This window comes from Cuculus canorus, chromosome 2 (genome assembly GCF_017976375.1).
Source record: "Cuculus canorus isolate bCucCan1 chromosome 2, bCucCan1.pri, whole genome shotgun sequence".
Classification (NCBI taxonomy): domain Eukaryota; kingdom Metazoa; phylum Chordata; class Aves; order Cuculiformes; family Cuculidae; genus Cuculus; species Cuculus canorus.
In genome coordinates this window covers 122,136,804-122,149,963 of record NC_071402.1, presented here as the reverse complement: position 1 = coordinate 122,149,963, position 13,160 = coordinate 122,136,804, and the positions used below count along the sequence as shown (strand labels likewise).

General features: G+C 35.6%; 1 protein-coding gene across 5 annotated transcripts in view; it reads left to right on the top strand.

Moving 5' to 3' along the window:
- The window catches only part of KCNH8 (potassium voltage-gated channel subfamily H member 8), a 192,644-nt gene that overhangs the window by 157,255 nt on the left and 22,229 nt on the right, over positions 1–13,160 (top strand). For all 5 annotated transcript variants that reach the window (XM_054060446.1, XM_054060445.1, XM_054060444.1 and 2 more), the window contains one exon: positions 240–454. In XM_054060446.1, coding sequence (XP_053916421.1) covers positions 240–454 — 215 coding nt within the window. The remainder of the gene's footprint in view (positions 1–239; positions 455–13,160) is intronic.

Genomic DNA, 13,160 nt, shown 5'->3' with positions numbered 1-13,160 from the left:
GGTAGTTACGTATCTGAAAATTAGTCTTTGTACCACCAACTAATTGCGTATAAGTTTGCACCTGCAAAATGAAAATAAGAACCAGCTTTTAGACAAAGGTCCTTTAGAATGTTATTAGTTAAACAGTGTGGTAGTAGCAATGGGATTTAAGATGTAGCAATTATGTTAAACAGATTTATGATACAAAAAAAAAGAAGAATCCATGCTTTGAAGATTATTAATTTCATATTTTCTTTTAGGTAAAGGAGATTTAATTGGAGCAAACCTATCAATTAGGGATCAAGTTATCAAAACAAATGCAGATGTTAAAGCTCTAACATACTGTGACCTCCAATGCATTATCCTCAAAGGTCTCTTTGAAGTGCTCGACCTTTACCCAGAATATGCTCACAAGTTTGTTGAAGACTTACAGCATGATCTCACATACAATCTGAGAGAAGGTCATGAAAGTGATGTAAGTATCCTCTAAGTCCTCTGCAGCTATTTTTATCTTTAAGATGTTTCTCATACTTGCACAAGGTTGTCACAGTAAGGAAATAATATACATATTGCATTAAAAGGATCGCTCATTCCATTTGTGTGATAATTCAGTTATTACCTACATGAATCATTTTTCAGTTGATTGGATCATAAACAGCAAATGTTGTCTGCTTCTGTTTTTTTCATAGCAAACATTGTCTATGAAAGAACATCCTTAATGTTTTATCATTTTTACTTATGTTTAAAAACAATTCAAATTCATGTAAAGCGTGTGTCCAAATAAAGGCATTTAACTATACTTTTTCTAGAAGCTCACGTGCCAGACTAATGTACATTAATTTAACAGATCACAGTTTATCACTTCTTAGTTTAGAATGTCGCCACACGTATTCAAAATGAGAACCAGTTGATTCTATTTGCACTGCAACTAAAATGTGTTTTTCCATTTAAATGAGCAATTTAATGTGAAATAACAAGAAATCCCAGATAAAGCACTGCTGAAAGACTTCAGTACATGCTTACTGAAGTACTTTCACTCATATTATATAGCAAATATTTAGATTCAGTCTTAATAATGAAAATATTTTATGGCAGCTTTCCTTTTCTGACTTAACCATGTGAGCATACTAACATAGCAACAGCTGAACTTTCCGTTTGGTCCTTAACAGTTCAGGCGTTTGGCTTTGTATTACGCTTCTCCTTACACATAGGGAGAAGGGCGATAACACATGACTGTGGACAGGGATAATATCAATACAGGGGATGAGTGTAATCCTCAGGAAGTGTAAAGGACAAAAAAGGTTATCTGTCTGGACAGGCAGCACAAACTGCTACACAGCTACAAAACTCCTCACATTGTGTAGCTGTTATCTTCCACGCAGCAGACGCAGACACTCACTGTTATGAAGAGTGGCCTGTTGCTTGGCTGGTTTGTGAAGAAAAGTGTCAATTGGTGCCCAGTGTGCATGTCACTCCAGCACTACGTCTTCCCTGCTCAGGCCCCCTCACACATGTTTCCGTGCAGAAGGTCACGTTGAGTTCTACACTGCAGTAGTCAACCAGGGAGAGCATTGCTGGCCTGAGGAACCACTAGGTTGACAAAATTGCTCTAATGCATGAGAGATGAGTAGGCTAAAGTCCTTTTTCAGCTCAAGCACTAATGAATGCAATGTATAGGTAGATTTTTCTATGTAAGCTTCTTACTAGGTATACATTGGCACAGGTGTTTCCACAGAAATGCTCTTTAAACTGTTGCGGTAGAAAGGTGTAAACATACAAATGCAAATTTGTAGAGAGGAAAATAATCAGGGCATCTCATTTGTTTGCCTCTTGAAATGTCCCCAAACTTCCTGCTGCTGAAGACAGCAGCTGAGAGAGTACGCAACTGTTCTAAGAGCTTGAAGATTAGTTTGTATAACACATTTTCCTTGGGGAGGAACAGTTAATCTGAAAAGGAATATAACTCCATGTAAAAATATGGTTTGAAGTTAATTGCATTCTCCTCTTTGATATTGTTATTGACCTTGACGAACCCCCACTATATATTGCTTCATGTTTTCTGTATGCTGACAAATCTGGGGATCACCATATCATTTGCATACAGTTTCAGCTTTAATAAAATCTATTCCAAATTAGAGTCAGCTGGGTGATATACAGACTCTCTGCTGAGAGCAAGCCTACCCTGGCTTCGAAGGTGACAGCTCACACTCTTTGTGGAAGATGGGATTTAAACAAACGCAGGACATATCAAAGGGGTTTTTTCTGTTTTAAAAAGGAAAATATTTGCAGAATTTGTGGATACACACTGTATTTCCATGGTATAACTCATTATACTAAAACTAAAGAGATAATGAAAAAAAAGAGTTCTTGACACTGAGTAGCATCCAGTGCCACAAGCACATACAGAGAACTCAAGACAGATGATCATTCTGTCACTTTCTTCTGTATTCTCAGGTTAAGTATGCCCACTAGTATTTCTCTTGCAGAACTAACCTCAGTCATGTGCATCTCATTTCTGATCCAAACATTTTGCTCATCAATAAGGATAAAGAGCAGGAATAAGGTGGTCAGAAATTGCGCCACCACAAAAAGAGGGCTCACCAAATGTGGGAAGATACCTATGGTAGTAGAAAATCTACCTGGTCAATCACTCGCTTTCTCTGCTGCAGCCAGTGTCATGGCCCATCCTGGACAGTCTAGGGTACATTCATTTCATAGATCACAGTTTATCATTTTTTAGTTTAGAAAGTCACACACTAAAATGAAGGCAAAACAACACCAAACAATTGATACAAAAAGGGATTTATTTGGACAGGCATTCTTTGGGACAAAATTGGCGTTGGCTTGCTGTATCTGCATTAAGAAAAAAGAAAGAGGGAAAGGAGAAAGAGAAAGGAAAAGATGTCCAAGAACACCACCCGTGCTCCATTCCTCTTCTTCTCTCTCCTAGGATGGTGGGCATACTGCTGCCACTGGCTTCTCTTCCAGAGTATTATTCACAGGGTTTTGCTGGGGCTGCACAGTGCTTCTTCTAGGAATGTTCTGGATCTGAGTTAGGGGGGGGTCTTAGGAAGCTCTGGAGTCCAAGGTACCATTCTGCCCCTGCTCTCCCTACCAGCAAGACTGCAGCACAGCTGGGCTGCTTGTGAGAGTGAGATAAAGTGTTAAAGGACACTGCTTCTGCTAAAGTCTCAGCCGTGATTTAAGGCAGCCAAAAAGAATCAGTTTCTCACAGCTAGAAAATATCTTGTCATCATTAATATAACTTGCATTCAGAAATTGTTTATTGGGCTGTTTATTCTCACGAATGAATAAGTAGGTTCTGAGAAGTATAATTTGTGGATACAGAAATATGATGACTTTTTTTTAACATAATTTTTTTTCTTGGGAATGGTACTATGGGAAAATTTGGCAGCTGGGACATGGGATCTTGCACTCTCAATCCTTAACAGATATTTTACTTTCTCATGTGTCTACAACTTCTGCAGTTTTCTGACACTTTGGGTCTTGAAGAGATTTTCCACAGTTAGACAGTAAACCGATTCCTTTGAATAAGTCAGTTTGTCTCTCTTTCCTTGGATGTTTTAAATGACTGCAAATTTGCTACTGAATGTGAATCTAATGCTTTTGAAAATAGATCAGTAACAGTATTAACTCAGGTGAACTGCAGGGTTAAATAGCATGAACTTCCCCACTGTGACTAGCCAAGTGCTTTTTGGTTTGGGGTCAGGTGAACTACAGATGGTAATAGCCGTGTCCACCAAAGTGCCATAGGTTGCAGATTTCCTAACACTTTCAGAAAGCATTAAAAAGCTGAGGCTGCAGAATGATGCAGTCCTGGTGATCCATTATCCCCTTCCTTATGCTGTTTGAATTGTTCTTCGCACGCAAGACTGAATAAGAGATTTGAACTGAATTAAAAGTAAGTGGACCAAAACGGGCCAGAAGTTATTGTGAGAGTTTCCTGATTCTGCAGTCTCAAAGTTGGATACTTAGCACTAGATTGTGTAGCTACACTACCCACAAGGAAATCTCTAGGAAAACATTTTAAATGTGTTTTCTTGGTTCATTTGCAAGTCTGAGAGTGTATATAATTATATGCTCTGTCTGCATTAAAAGTCCAATTAAGTTGTAAGGGTGGAAGAAGCTCCAGGACTTCCATAGCCCTGTTACTTTTCAATAAAACAAGAAGGAGTTGTAAGCAGGTTTCCAGTAACAAGTATAAATTGTAGCTGTCTGGTTAAATAAAGATTGAAAACATTGTTTAAGCCATCTTGAAAGAAAAGCTCAGGAGATTTTAGCTGTAGGATCTGGCAATCACGTAACTATTTCAACCTCTAATGAGTAACAGAGAAACAGAAAAACACAAAACAAGTAAGACAGAGTTTTCACTGGCTCCTCATGATAGCGCTAAAGCCAGCAATCATTAAGTAATTTATGATTACAACGATCAATATGTATGCAAGCATACTAGCAGTGCTATTGTGCTATCTTTTTATATATTCTCATCATAGTAAGATGCTAATCAGGAAAAAGTCTTTGTGTTGGTTACATATATTTTCTGTCCTTCACTTTCTTTGCTGAATTTTTCTCAAGAAACTTGTAAATGTTTTTGTAAATTATTCCAGGACAATTTGAAAAAACTGATTTGTTTGGTAGCTGGAGTTGTGACATTAAAACAATTCAGCCATTCAGGTGTTTCAACCAGATTTTCTAGGTATGTGACTATGATGTCATATGTGAAATAGTTTGCTAAGTTAAACAGATTTTGATACCCTGCTCATCCCACGCATATAGTTTTGCATTATATATTACAGATTGCCTATATAGCAGCTAGTGAGAGAGTCAGGTATCTGATTTGATAAAGATAAGCGCTCGTAAGAAGATTCTTACAACATATAATACAATTATATGAGAGAAACTGGAAATTATTGTGCTATCGACCAGCCCCCTCCCCCAAACATGCTATTTGAGAAAGCAGTAGCAGATGTTCATAACTCTGTATAAAACTATGAGAACCTCAGAATAGGTAAATGTTTGCACAATACTTTTGTGGGCTTGGTAACAGTCTATTTTTTCTGCTTATTTCTTGTGTCTATGCAGAAGTGTCTACAGTGTAGACATTGTTATTCATAAAAGAAACCCAAAGACCGGGTATAGCCATACTGATACAAAGAACTAGAGGCTCCACGACATGTATGGCATCCCCTAAGCTGTAATTAAGTCCTAGAGGAAGATAAGACCCACACAGGCACAATCTTTCATTCAGTGGAACATTGAATGTGTGCCATTTTCAAAAATAGATTATATTCCTGAAGATTCAAAAATATGTCTTTGCAGATAGGACTCATAATTAATAAGAACCTACTTTTCCTTTTGTAGCCATAAAAGTAGTGTTGTGCCTCTTACAACAGCTCCCTTTCCCCCTACCCCCGAGTTGAGGAGAAGATGCTCTCTTTAAGATGACAGTACTCAGTCTCTGAAGCAGGAGGAATGAGTGCTTCCTTCAGTGTATCCACAGTGTAAATGAAACAACAATAAAGATTGCCCAAGAAAAGCGGTAGATTCTTCCTCCAGTTGGGAACACCGAGTCTTACTGTAACTTAGCCAGGCTTCTTGATAATAGAATAAATAAATTGACAAGTAAATTTTAAAAGGCAACTAAGAACCAATAAAAAAAATTTATTTCCCCCTGAAAGACATTGTCTGACAAAATGGGATGTAATTCTTACTCTTTGGATAGGCTGGTGTTTAGAATTTATTACGTTTTAATGGTCGAGTTGTGAGGATATTTTAATATGATAACACTGAAGTTGCTGTCAGCAATATCAAAGAAATTATATGGGATGCTGCTCATTTTCTACTGGGAAACCTGGTAACTTGCCAAACCAATTGTTCATAAAGGTGAAAACAGTATTAAGTTCTGGAGCATAAAACTGGGGGCACAGCTTGGGAAGAAAAAAGTCTACAAATTCTAACCTAAACATACTAAGTTTTCTCATTCATTCCAGCTAAGGATTAATTAAATTTTTTAAGATCGTGTATGCAATTTCACCCTATTTTCATTTTAATTGGTTTATTTATACCTTTCTTATGTCAACTGGAGATATTGCTCCTGTAGGCGGAAAAAAGGATAGCAAAAAACACTTCGCATATAAACACAAAATTCAGCTGAAGGTCTGCCTAGCCATTGTCTAGCTATGAGATTATGTATTTTACATGCATTCATTCTTGCCCCTTCAGTCATGCTTTTTCTAGATATTTTAATAAAGTTGTGTTGAATTTATGAATGCTGCTTTTCAATGAAGTAGTAACTCAAAAGGAATTTTATCTGTTAAAAATTTGATTATCTATTATGAATCAACAATGGAAGTAGCATGATATTTCTGATTTTTTTAATGTGTCTTTATTATCTGCATAATAAATAGTATTTTTTTTAAACAAACAAACCAAGGTTATCCTATTTGTAATTCTATAGATATTGAGGAAAAAATAGTCATTATTTTATAAAGTGGCTTTTAATTTTCCCAAGTATTTTAAGATAAGAAAATCTGATAGAAACTTCAGTCACATTGTTACTTACTGATGGTTTTATCTTTCATAATGAAAAAACATCCTATTCCTTGATTATTATCTATGTGTTTATAATAAAACCTATGCATTGAAAAAATTAATTTCCAACCCAACTCTGGCTACACTTAGTCATAATTCCTACACCCTAGCCTAGATCAAAGATCATCCTGTGCACTGCAGGACAACCATAGGTTGAAAAATATTTTTCATAATAAGTAATTTCCATAGAATATTTCCAAAATAATTCCAATTACCTTTTTAACAGAGAAGAGAGTTTTGCCACATTACCCAGAAGCTGTGTAAAAAGAAGTGGCTTACCTTAGGTTAAAGTTAAAAAGCCCTACTTTGACATTTAGAGTGTGGTTGAATAACTTTGAGGAAAATCTGTCATTTTTAAACACTTACAAGCAGTCAAGCATCCACCTTTGTCAACAGCTCATTTGGCAGAAGATTGTGTACTATTACTGCAGGTGTAACTCACTGGTGTTTATTGTCTGTGGCACAGTACGTATAAATTCTGCAAACAAGAAATGAGTCAGTGACAATTCTAGTGTTTCTGTACGAACATTATGACAATACGTGAAACAGAGAAGTGAGTAAATCACCTAAAGCAACTGAAGCCCAACCTCCACTGTAACTAGAATTAATATGTTTAAATAAGTGACAAAATTTTACTTCTAATGTTAGCTTTTGAATATTCTCCATACTCATTCATTTCACTCTCTGGGATTATGGCATTCTGCATCAGATTGTAAAGCTTAAACCAGAGGGTTACATGTTGAAAAAAACCAAAAAATATCCAGGCTAGCAAAGCAGCTTATTGATGTTTTTAGACCACATAAAACACTGTCAAACAGAATTTTAGCCGGCAGAACCTCCTTGCTTTCAGAGGATATTGCCTTGGAATCTAACCATATTTCTGTTTTAATTACACAGGACTGCTAGATGATAACTTTTTCCAATATGCTTCACTCTGCCTTAGGAAACATGATAATGTAACTTTTACAATATTAACATCATATCCAAGTCTCTAGATTGGAAAAAATGGAAAATAAAAATAATCTAATACATCTTAACCTTCTCAGCTTTAAAAGAATATGAATTTAGAGGGTGAATTTCTTTTTTTCATAATTGTTTTTATTTTTCACTGGTATAGGAGTGGAAAAAAATAATGGCTTCATATTTAGAAGTATTCTTATAGTAACCTATCCTTTTATTATTGTGTGTAATGTAAGATTAATTTGTGAAGAAAATGATAACACCATAATTTCTTCTATAAGAACACTAGATCTGAAGGCTCAGGCTACCTTGAGATGTAATGAGCATGTCAGACAAGTTTATATGGTAAAGTTCTTGTATCATTTGCAGAGTCATTATAACCCCAGGATGCATGCTGAAATATGAGAAATTACATATAATGTAGTTTTTGAGCAAACTGTCTGTAATCAGTGCAACTTGCTGTCAAATGGACAATTGACATGGATACAAATATTTGTTCTCAATTTTATTGAACTGGTAACATTTTTAGTGCAAACTTTTAAAACATCGTAGAATAGTAGAATACCTGAGCTTGGAAGAGATCTCTGAAAATCTACACTCACCCCTCTGCTCAAAGTTAGGAAATCATATAAAAATGAAAATCAAATCTTGTTTATGTACAAAAGTAGTCAAAGGCTTTACTGTTATAGAAACAAATATATCAGCATACTTTTTAACCCTCTGTACTTTAACTCAATAAAACCAAAGCTACAGAACTTGCCTACACAAGTGTAACTAGAGTTCTGCTGAAAATACAGTTACCTAAGACACAAATGTCACTTGCTCAATGCTGTGATAAATAATTACTTTGACTGTGGTAACAAATATATACATGTAGAATATTCAAATATACTGTATCTACAATATAGTACTGCATATATAGTAAGTGTTCAGGGACAGTCTTCATTGATAATCACACCGTGTTCATTCCTTTAGCAAAACACATATTAGATTTCTCCTACACTGGGTGCAATTTTATATCACAGTACTTCAAAGACTGAAGCAATTTTATTCACTTATTGTGTATCCATGTTGTTATAGTTTCCAACCTACACAGAATTTCTTGGGCAACAAAGCCACCAAGAGCTCCAAAAAGCTGTATGCTAAGCTTTTCTGTATTATGCATAAGTAGAAAACATAAATTGCATCTCCAGGGAGGGAAATCGTAATGGCTCTCTTACTTAACAAGGTTATATATTCTGCTGATGTTTTCACCTGCCAGGACATTACTTCTTGCCCTGAGGTGAAATCATGTGAATCGCTTTCACAGTTACTGTATATCTGCTGTCTTCCCCAAGGTTTTAACTCTGAATATGTCTAGGGACAAGATGTGTACTCAAGTTGCACATTTTTCCCTTCCAGGAGAATTGACTAGAGGTTAATCTACTGATCAAGTTACCACCCAGAAAGCAACATATTCATTATTTGGAATAAATTTTTCTGAGGAAAAAAAAACCCCAAAGAAACACAGATTTTAAAGTATGGAAACAGATTATGCCTGTCCCCAAGATTTCCTTTGGTTTACTCTGAAAGTCAAAGCAGGACTTTCTTAAAAATTCTCCTCAGATACATTGCTGTCCTCAGGGATTCGCTTATTATTAACACTCATCCCTCAACCTGGCTTCTCAGTTCTAGCAAAACCATTGGGCAGCATTGGGGATGCTTAGAAATAGGCAAGTGGCAAGTAATAGAATTCACTGAGAGAACATCTTTCAAGATCCACTTCATTGTCCTTCTCTTTTCTTTTCAAGAGCCTCTCTGAAGTTAAATAAACATATTTACATAAAAAGTAGCATGAAGTTTCATTTAAAGTTAAAGCTAACACTATAAAATTAAACCCAACACTATAAAATTAAACCCAACTTTTCCACGGTATCTACAGCCTCCAGCTGAGGAGTCTAATTGGATATCAGTCCATAGGTCCATTCCTGCAAATATTTATGAGTCTGTGCGAAATCTTAGAGTTCCACAGAATTAAGCATATAAATTCTTTTTGTTCTGAAAGATGTTAGCATTCATTTTAATTTCTCTTGATATTATATAAATCTTTACACAACTGTAATCAAACCATAGGAATATTTAAGTTTTCTCTCCTGTATCTTTTGTCTGCAGTAATCTCGAAGCTTTTACAAAAATACAACCTGCCAGGGCGAGTGCAAGGTCTATTGGCTATTTTAACAATTCCTCCTTTTGTCTCCTTTTGACCTCATGGACAGTTTCTTCCTTACATATTTTTTTTTATTTTTTATTGACACAGGTCTGCTATGAAAGATGTTTGCTATGTTCAGAGTAGTCTGGTACTATTTTCTTATCCTGTTTTGGGGGTAGAGGGCAGTAAGAGTGTAGAAGAAGAATATATCCAAATTTATCATGTATTCAATTTTGCTTCAGGGCAAGTGACACGGAGGTTTGTTTTTGTTTCTCTGATGTATTTTAACATGAAATGCAATAGATCCTGTATTATTAGTGAAATAATCAAAGTATAATTGAAATTTTTTTTTGCCAAGAAGAGCAGAGAAACTATGATCCAGGTTTTAGAGAAATATATGAAAATTGAACATTTAATACTAAATATAGAAGCTCATGTGAGAAATTTGTATTCATGTGCAAAAAAAAATTATCCAAAGCTAACCACCATCAGTCAGTTATTGAACACTTGTCCTAATTCAACAGTCTTCAATAATTTATTCAAAAGATAGCAATGATCAAGGATAATGACTTAACAGAAGATTGCAGAGCTCATGGCAATTCACAGTTATTGGTCACCTAGGACAAAATAAAATACTGGTGACAAATCTGTTGCTCAACTTTTGCAGCTAATTCAATGTACTCTGTACGATAAGTAGGATCATAGAATGCTGAAAGCATCAGCTTCCCCAAAATACCTTTTGTTTATCTGTTCATTAAGCAAAGACAAGAGATAAGAATAAACCTGAGAAAATGAACTATAGAAAAATTTTAAAAGAAAAAGAAAAAGATAATAAAAATAAAAGAAGAAAAAAAGGAAAAAAGGGAAGCAGCAATAAATTGTTCAGTAAATGTAGATATAAAACAACTATATGTAACCTGAGAAATTCTTTGTGAGTGGTTGTCCTTTATGGTTTAAAGGATTTGTGACATTTCATTGAAAAACTTCCTGATTATGAAAAACAGAGGCCTGAACATGTGAGGCATTCAGCTTTGCAGTGCTACAGTAATCCCTTGTTATGTACTTGTATTTTTTCCATTACCATACAGTAAATTTGCAAAGAATAAACATATGGTATGTGTTGTTATTTTCCCCCACACTGCCAGTGCTCCTAAATGCATTTTTCCTGTTTTCAAATGCTGACTAAGAACATTAATATTCTAGTTTAATTTCAAATCCTTTCCTGAAAGTGTATTTTAACCTTTTGACTCCTTAGATACAAAGAATTATTCATATGTTTTAGGACCCAAGACTTACAAGCAAATCAGCGAAATTATGTTTCTATTTTTGTTCCTATTTCTCATGAGGGCAACAGGAATCATGCCAGTAAAAGCTGATAACGTTCTTTTGGATTCAAATATAAATTTCCTTATCTGGACACATAATGTATTAACCCTGAGTCTGGCTGCATCTCTGTATTTTTTCTTTTTAGGGTTTTATCACTGGAATTCATCTTGAATTATTGTATAGCTAATTACTTCTTTTGGCCACGATACCTGGCAGGGATTCTTCTATTAAAGACTACTGTCTCTTGACTCTTGAGAATTCTTCAGATCACTGACTTTTGACAGTAAATCACCAGTGTCTTCAGAAGGGGAAAATGTTCTTTTTGTTCATGTAATAAGCAGTGATAAAAATTACATAATTTTTAAGCTCTATATATTAACTTATTAAACAATTCCAAGATTATAGATTTGAGGGAAGAAGTTGGTATGAGTCTGCTTTTGGTACATGATCTAATATTCTTTTGTCTTGTAAAGTTAAATTTAATAGCTGGTTTCATGACACACAAAAAGACACCAGGGCTGAAATTAAAAATTTAATTAGACTCTTTGGCAGTATTTCATATAACTCATGCTAGCTTAAATCTCTTTTTTTCCTAACACATAACGGGCAAAATACCTGTGTGTTTCTTTCAGCAGCCCTTATGCTTTAAGAGTTGTATTTCTTTTAAAAAGACTAACATGTGATCTGTTCTGCATCCTCTTTCTTTTTGCATAAGAAGTAAAAAAGCACTTTATAGAAGATTACAACGGTGTTTTGCCCTAAATAAAAGATTTTAGCAAATCAGAAACTAGTACAGCACCTTATAATTGTTTGCTCTGATACTACATTTTTACAGAGAGAAATCTACATGCACTGTGAGGTCTTTAAATTTACTGCCATTCGGCTTTATCCATCTTTATATTCGTCTTTCCTTTTCTCTTTGAGAGTGGTATTTTTGTAGGGAGACAGAGAGAAGGAATTTGCTGGAGGAGGCTTAAAAATTAAACTCTTAAGAATTCTTCCTGGTCACAGATTAATTGTAGTTTCTTTCGCCAATTTTCAGTTACCAAGCCATGAAGCCCATGCTCCTGTATTATGTGTACAAGATATGGTGTTCAGTGTTACAAGCAATATAGCTTCAGTCCATTAGTACAGAGCAATTGCAACACTCTCTGCTATGGGTTCTGTGCTATGGAAAAGAGAGCTTATGGGTCCAGAGTTTATAAAAAAACATCAATTTATCCAGGCTGAAATTGTCCCCAGTGGGTTAAAGAGACCAGTTTGGGAAAACAGAAGAAAGTCTGATGAGTAGTTTCTCACGTCACATACTCCATGTTCATACTCATCCTTTTATGCTATCCTTCCTCCTGAGGACAATCCTCCTTCCTGCAAAAAAAAGCAATTTGCCTTTAAAAAAAAACCTTTACTTTTCTCTTGGTAAGATCATAAGGCAGCAAAGTGATGCTACTAGCTCTTTTTCCTCTGCAGGCAGTTTCTCCCTGCTGCAGGGATGGGGAAGGGTAGCACTGAGGGCAGAGAAGGATCAGTGGGTGGTGGTGGCTGCTGGGCTGATGGACAGCAGAGTTCCTGCAGCCAGAGGACAGTGCTGTCAACTGGCCACAGAGCTGAAAGCACAGACCAGCTGAAAGACCACAGCAGAGCTGTGGGAAAGACTATCAGGACATCCAGGGGACACTCATATAATGATTTATTTGTCTTTGTTTTCAAGATGCACAGTTAAGATTAACACATATACTCAGGAGAAAAAAAAAAAAGTGAAGAAAAATTTTCACCCTCATTACAAACATCACTTCTAGAGCTTCAGCAGGCAAATTCATAATTGCTAAAATCTTTTTTGTGAAGCTGAAAATGTTTGGAATTGGTTTGGAATTTTAATTAAGGCTGCTATTTAGCATTCATACTGCACCTGGGCCTAAAACCCAAGCAAACTGATGCCCCAAATTCTGGCTACTGTTGTATATCAGTCTTCTTAAACATATGTGTAAAATGGGCCATTAGTACTTCCTAGTTCTGATTTTACTATTTTAGTACATTTCCATTTTCTTGCTCTCCTGAATCTTGAAGGAGATGGTGTTTCTTCAATTGATATGGATTA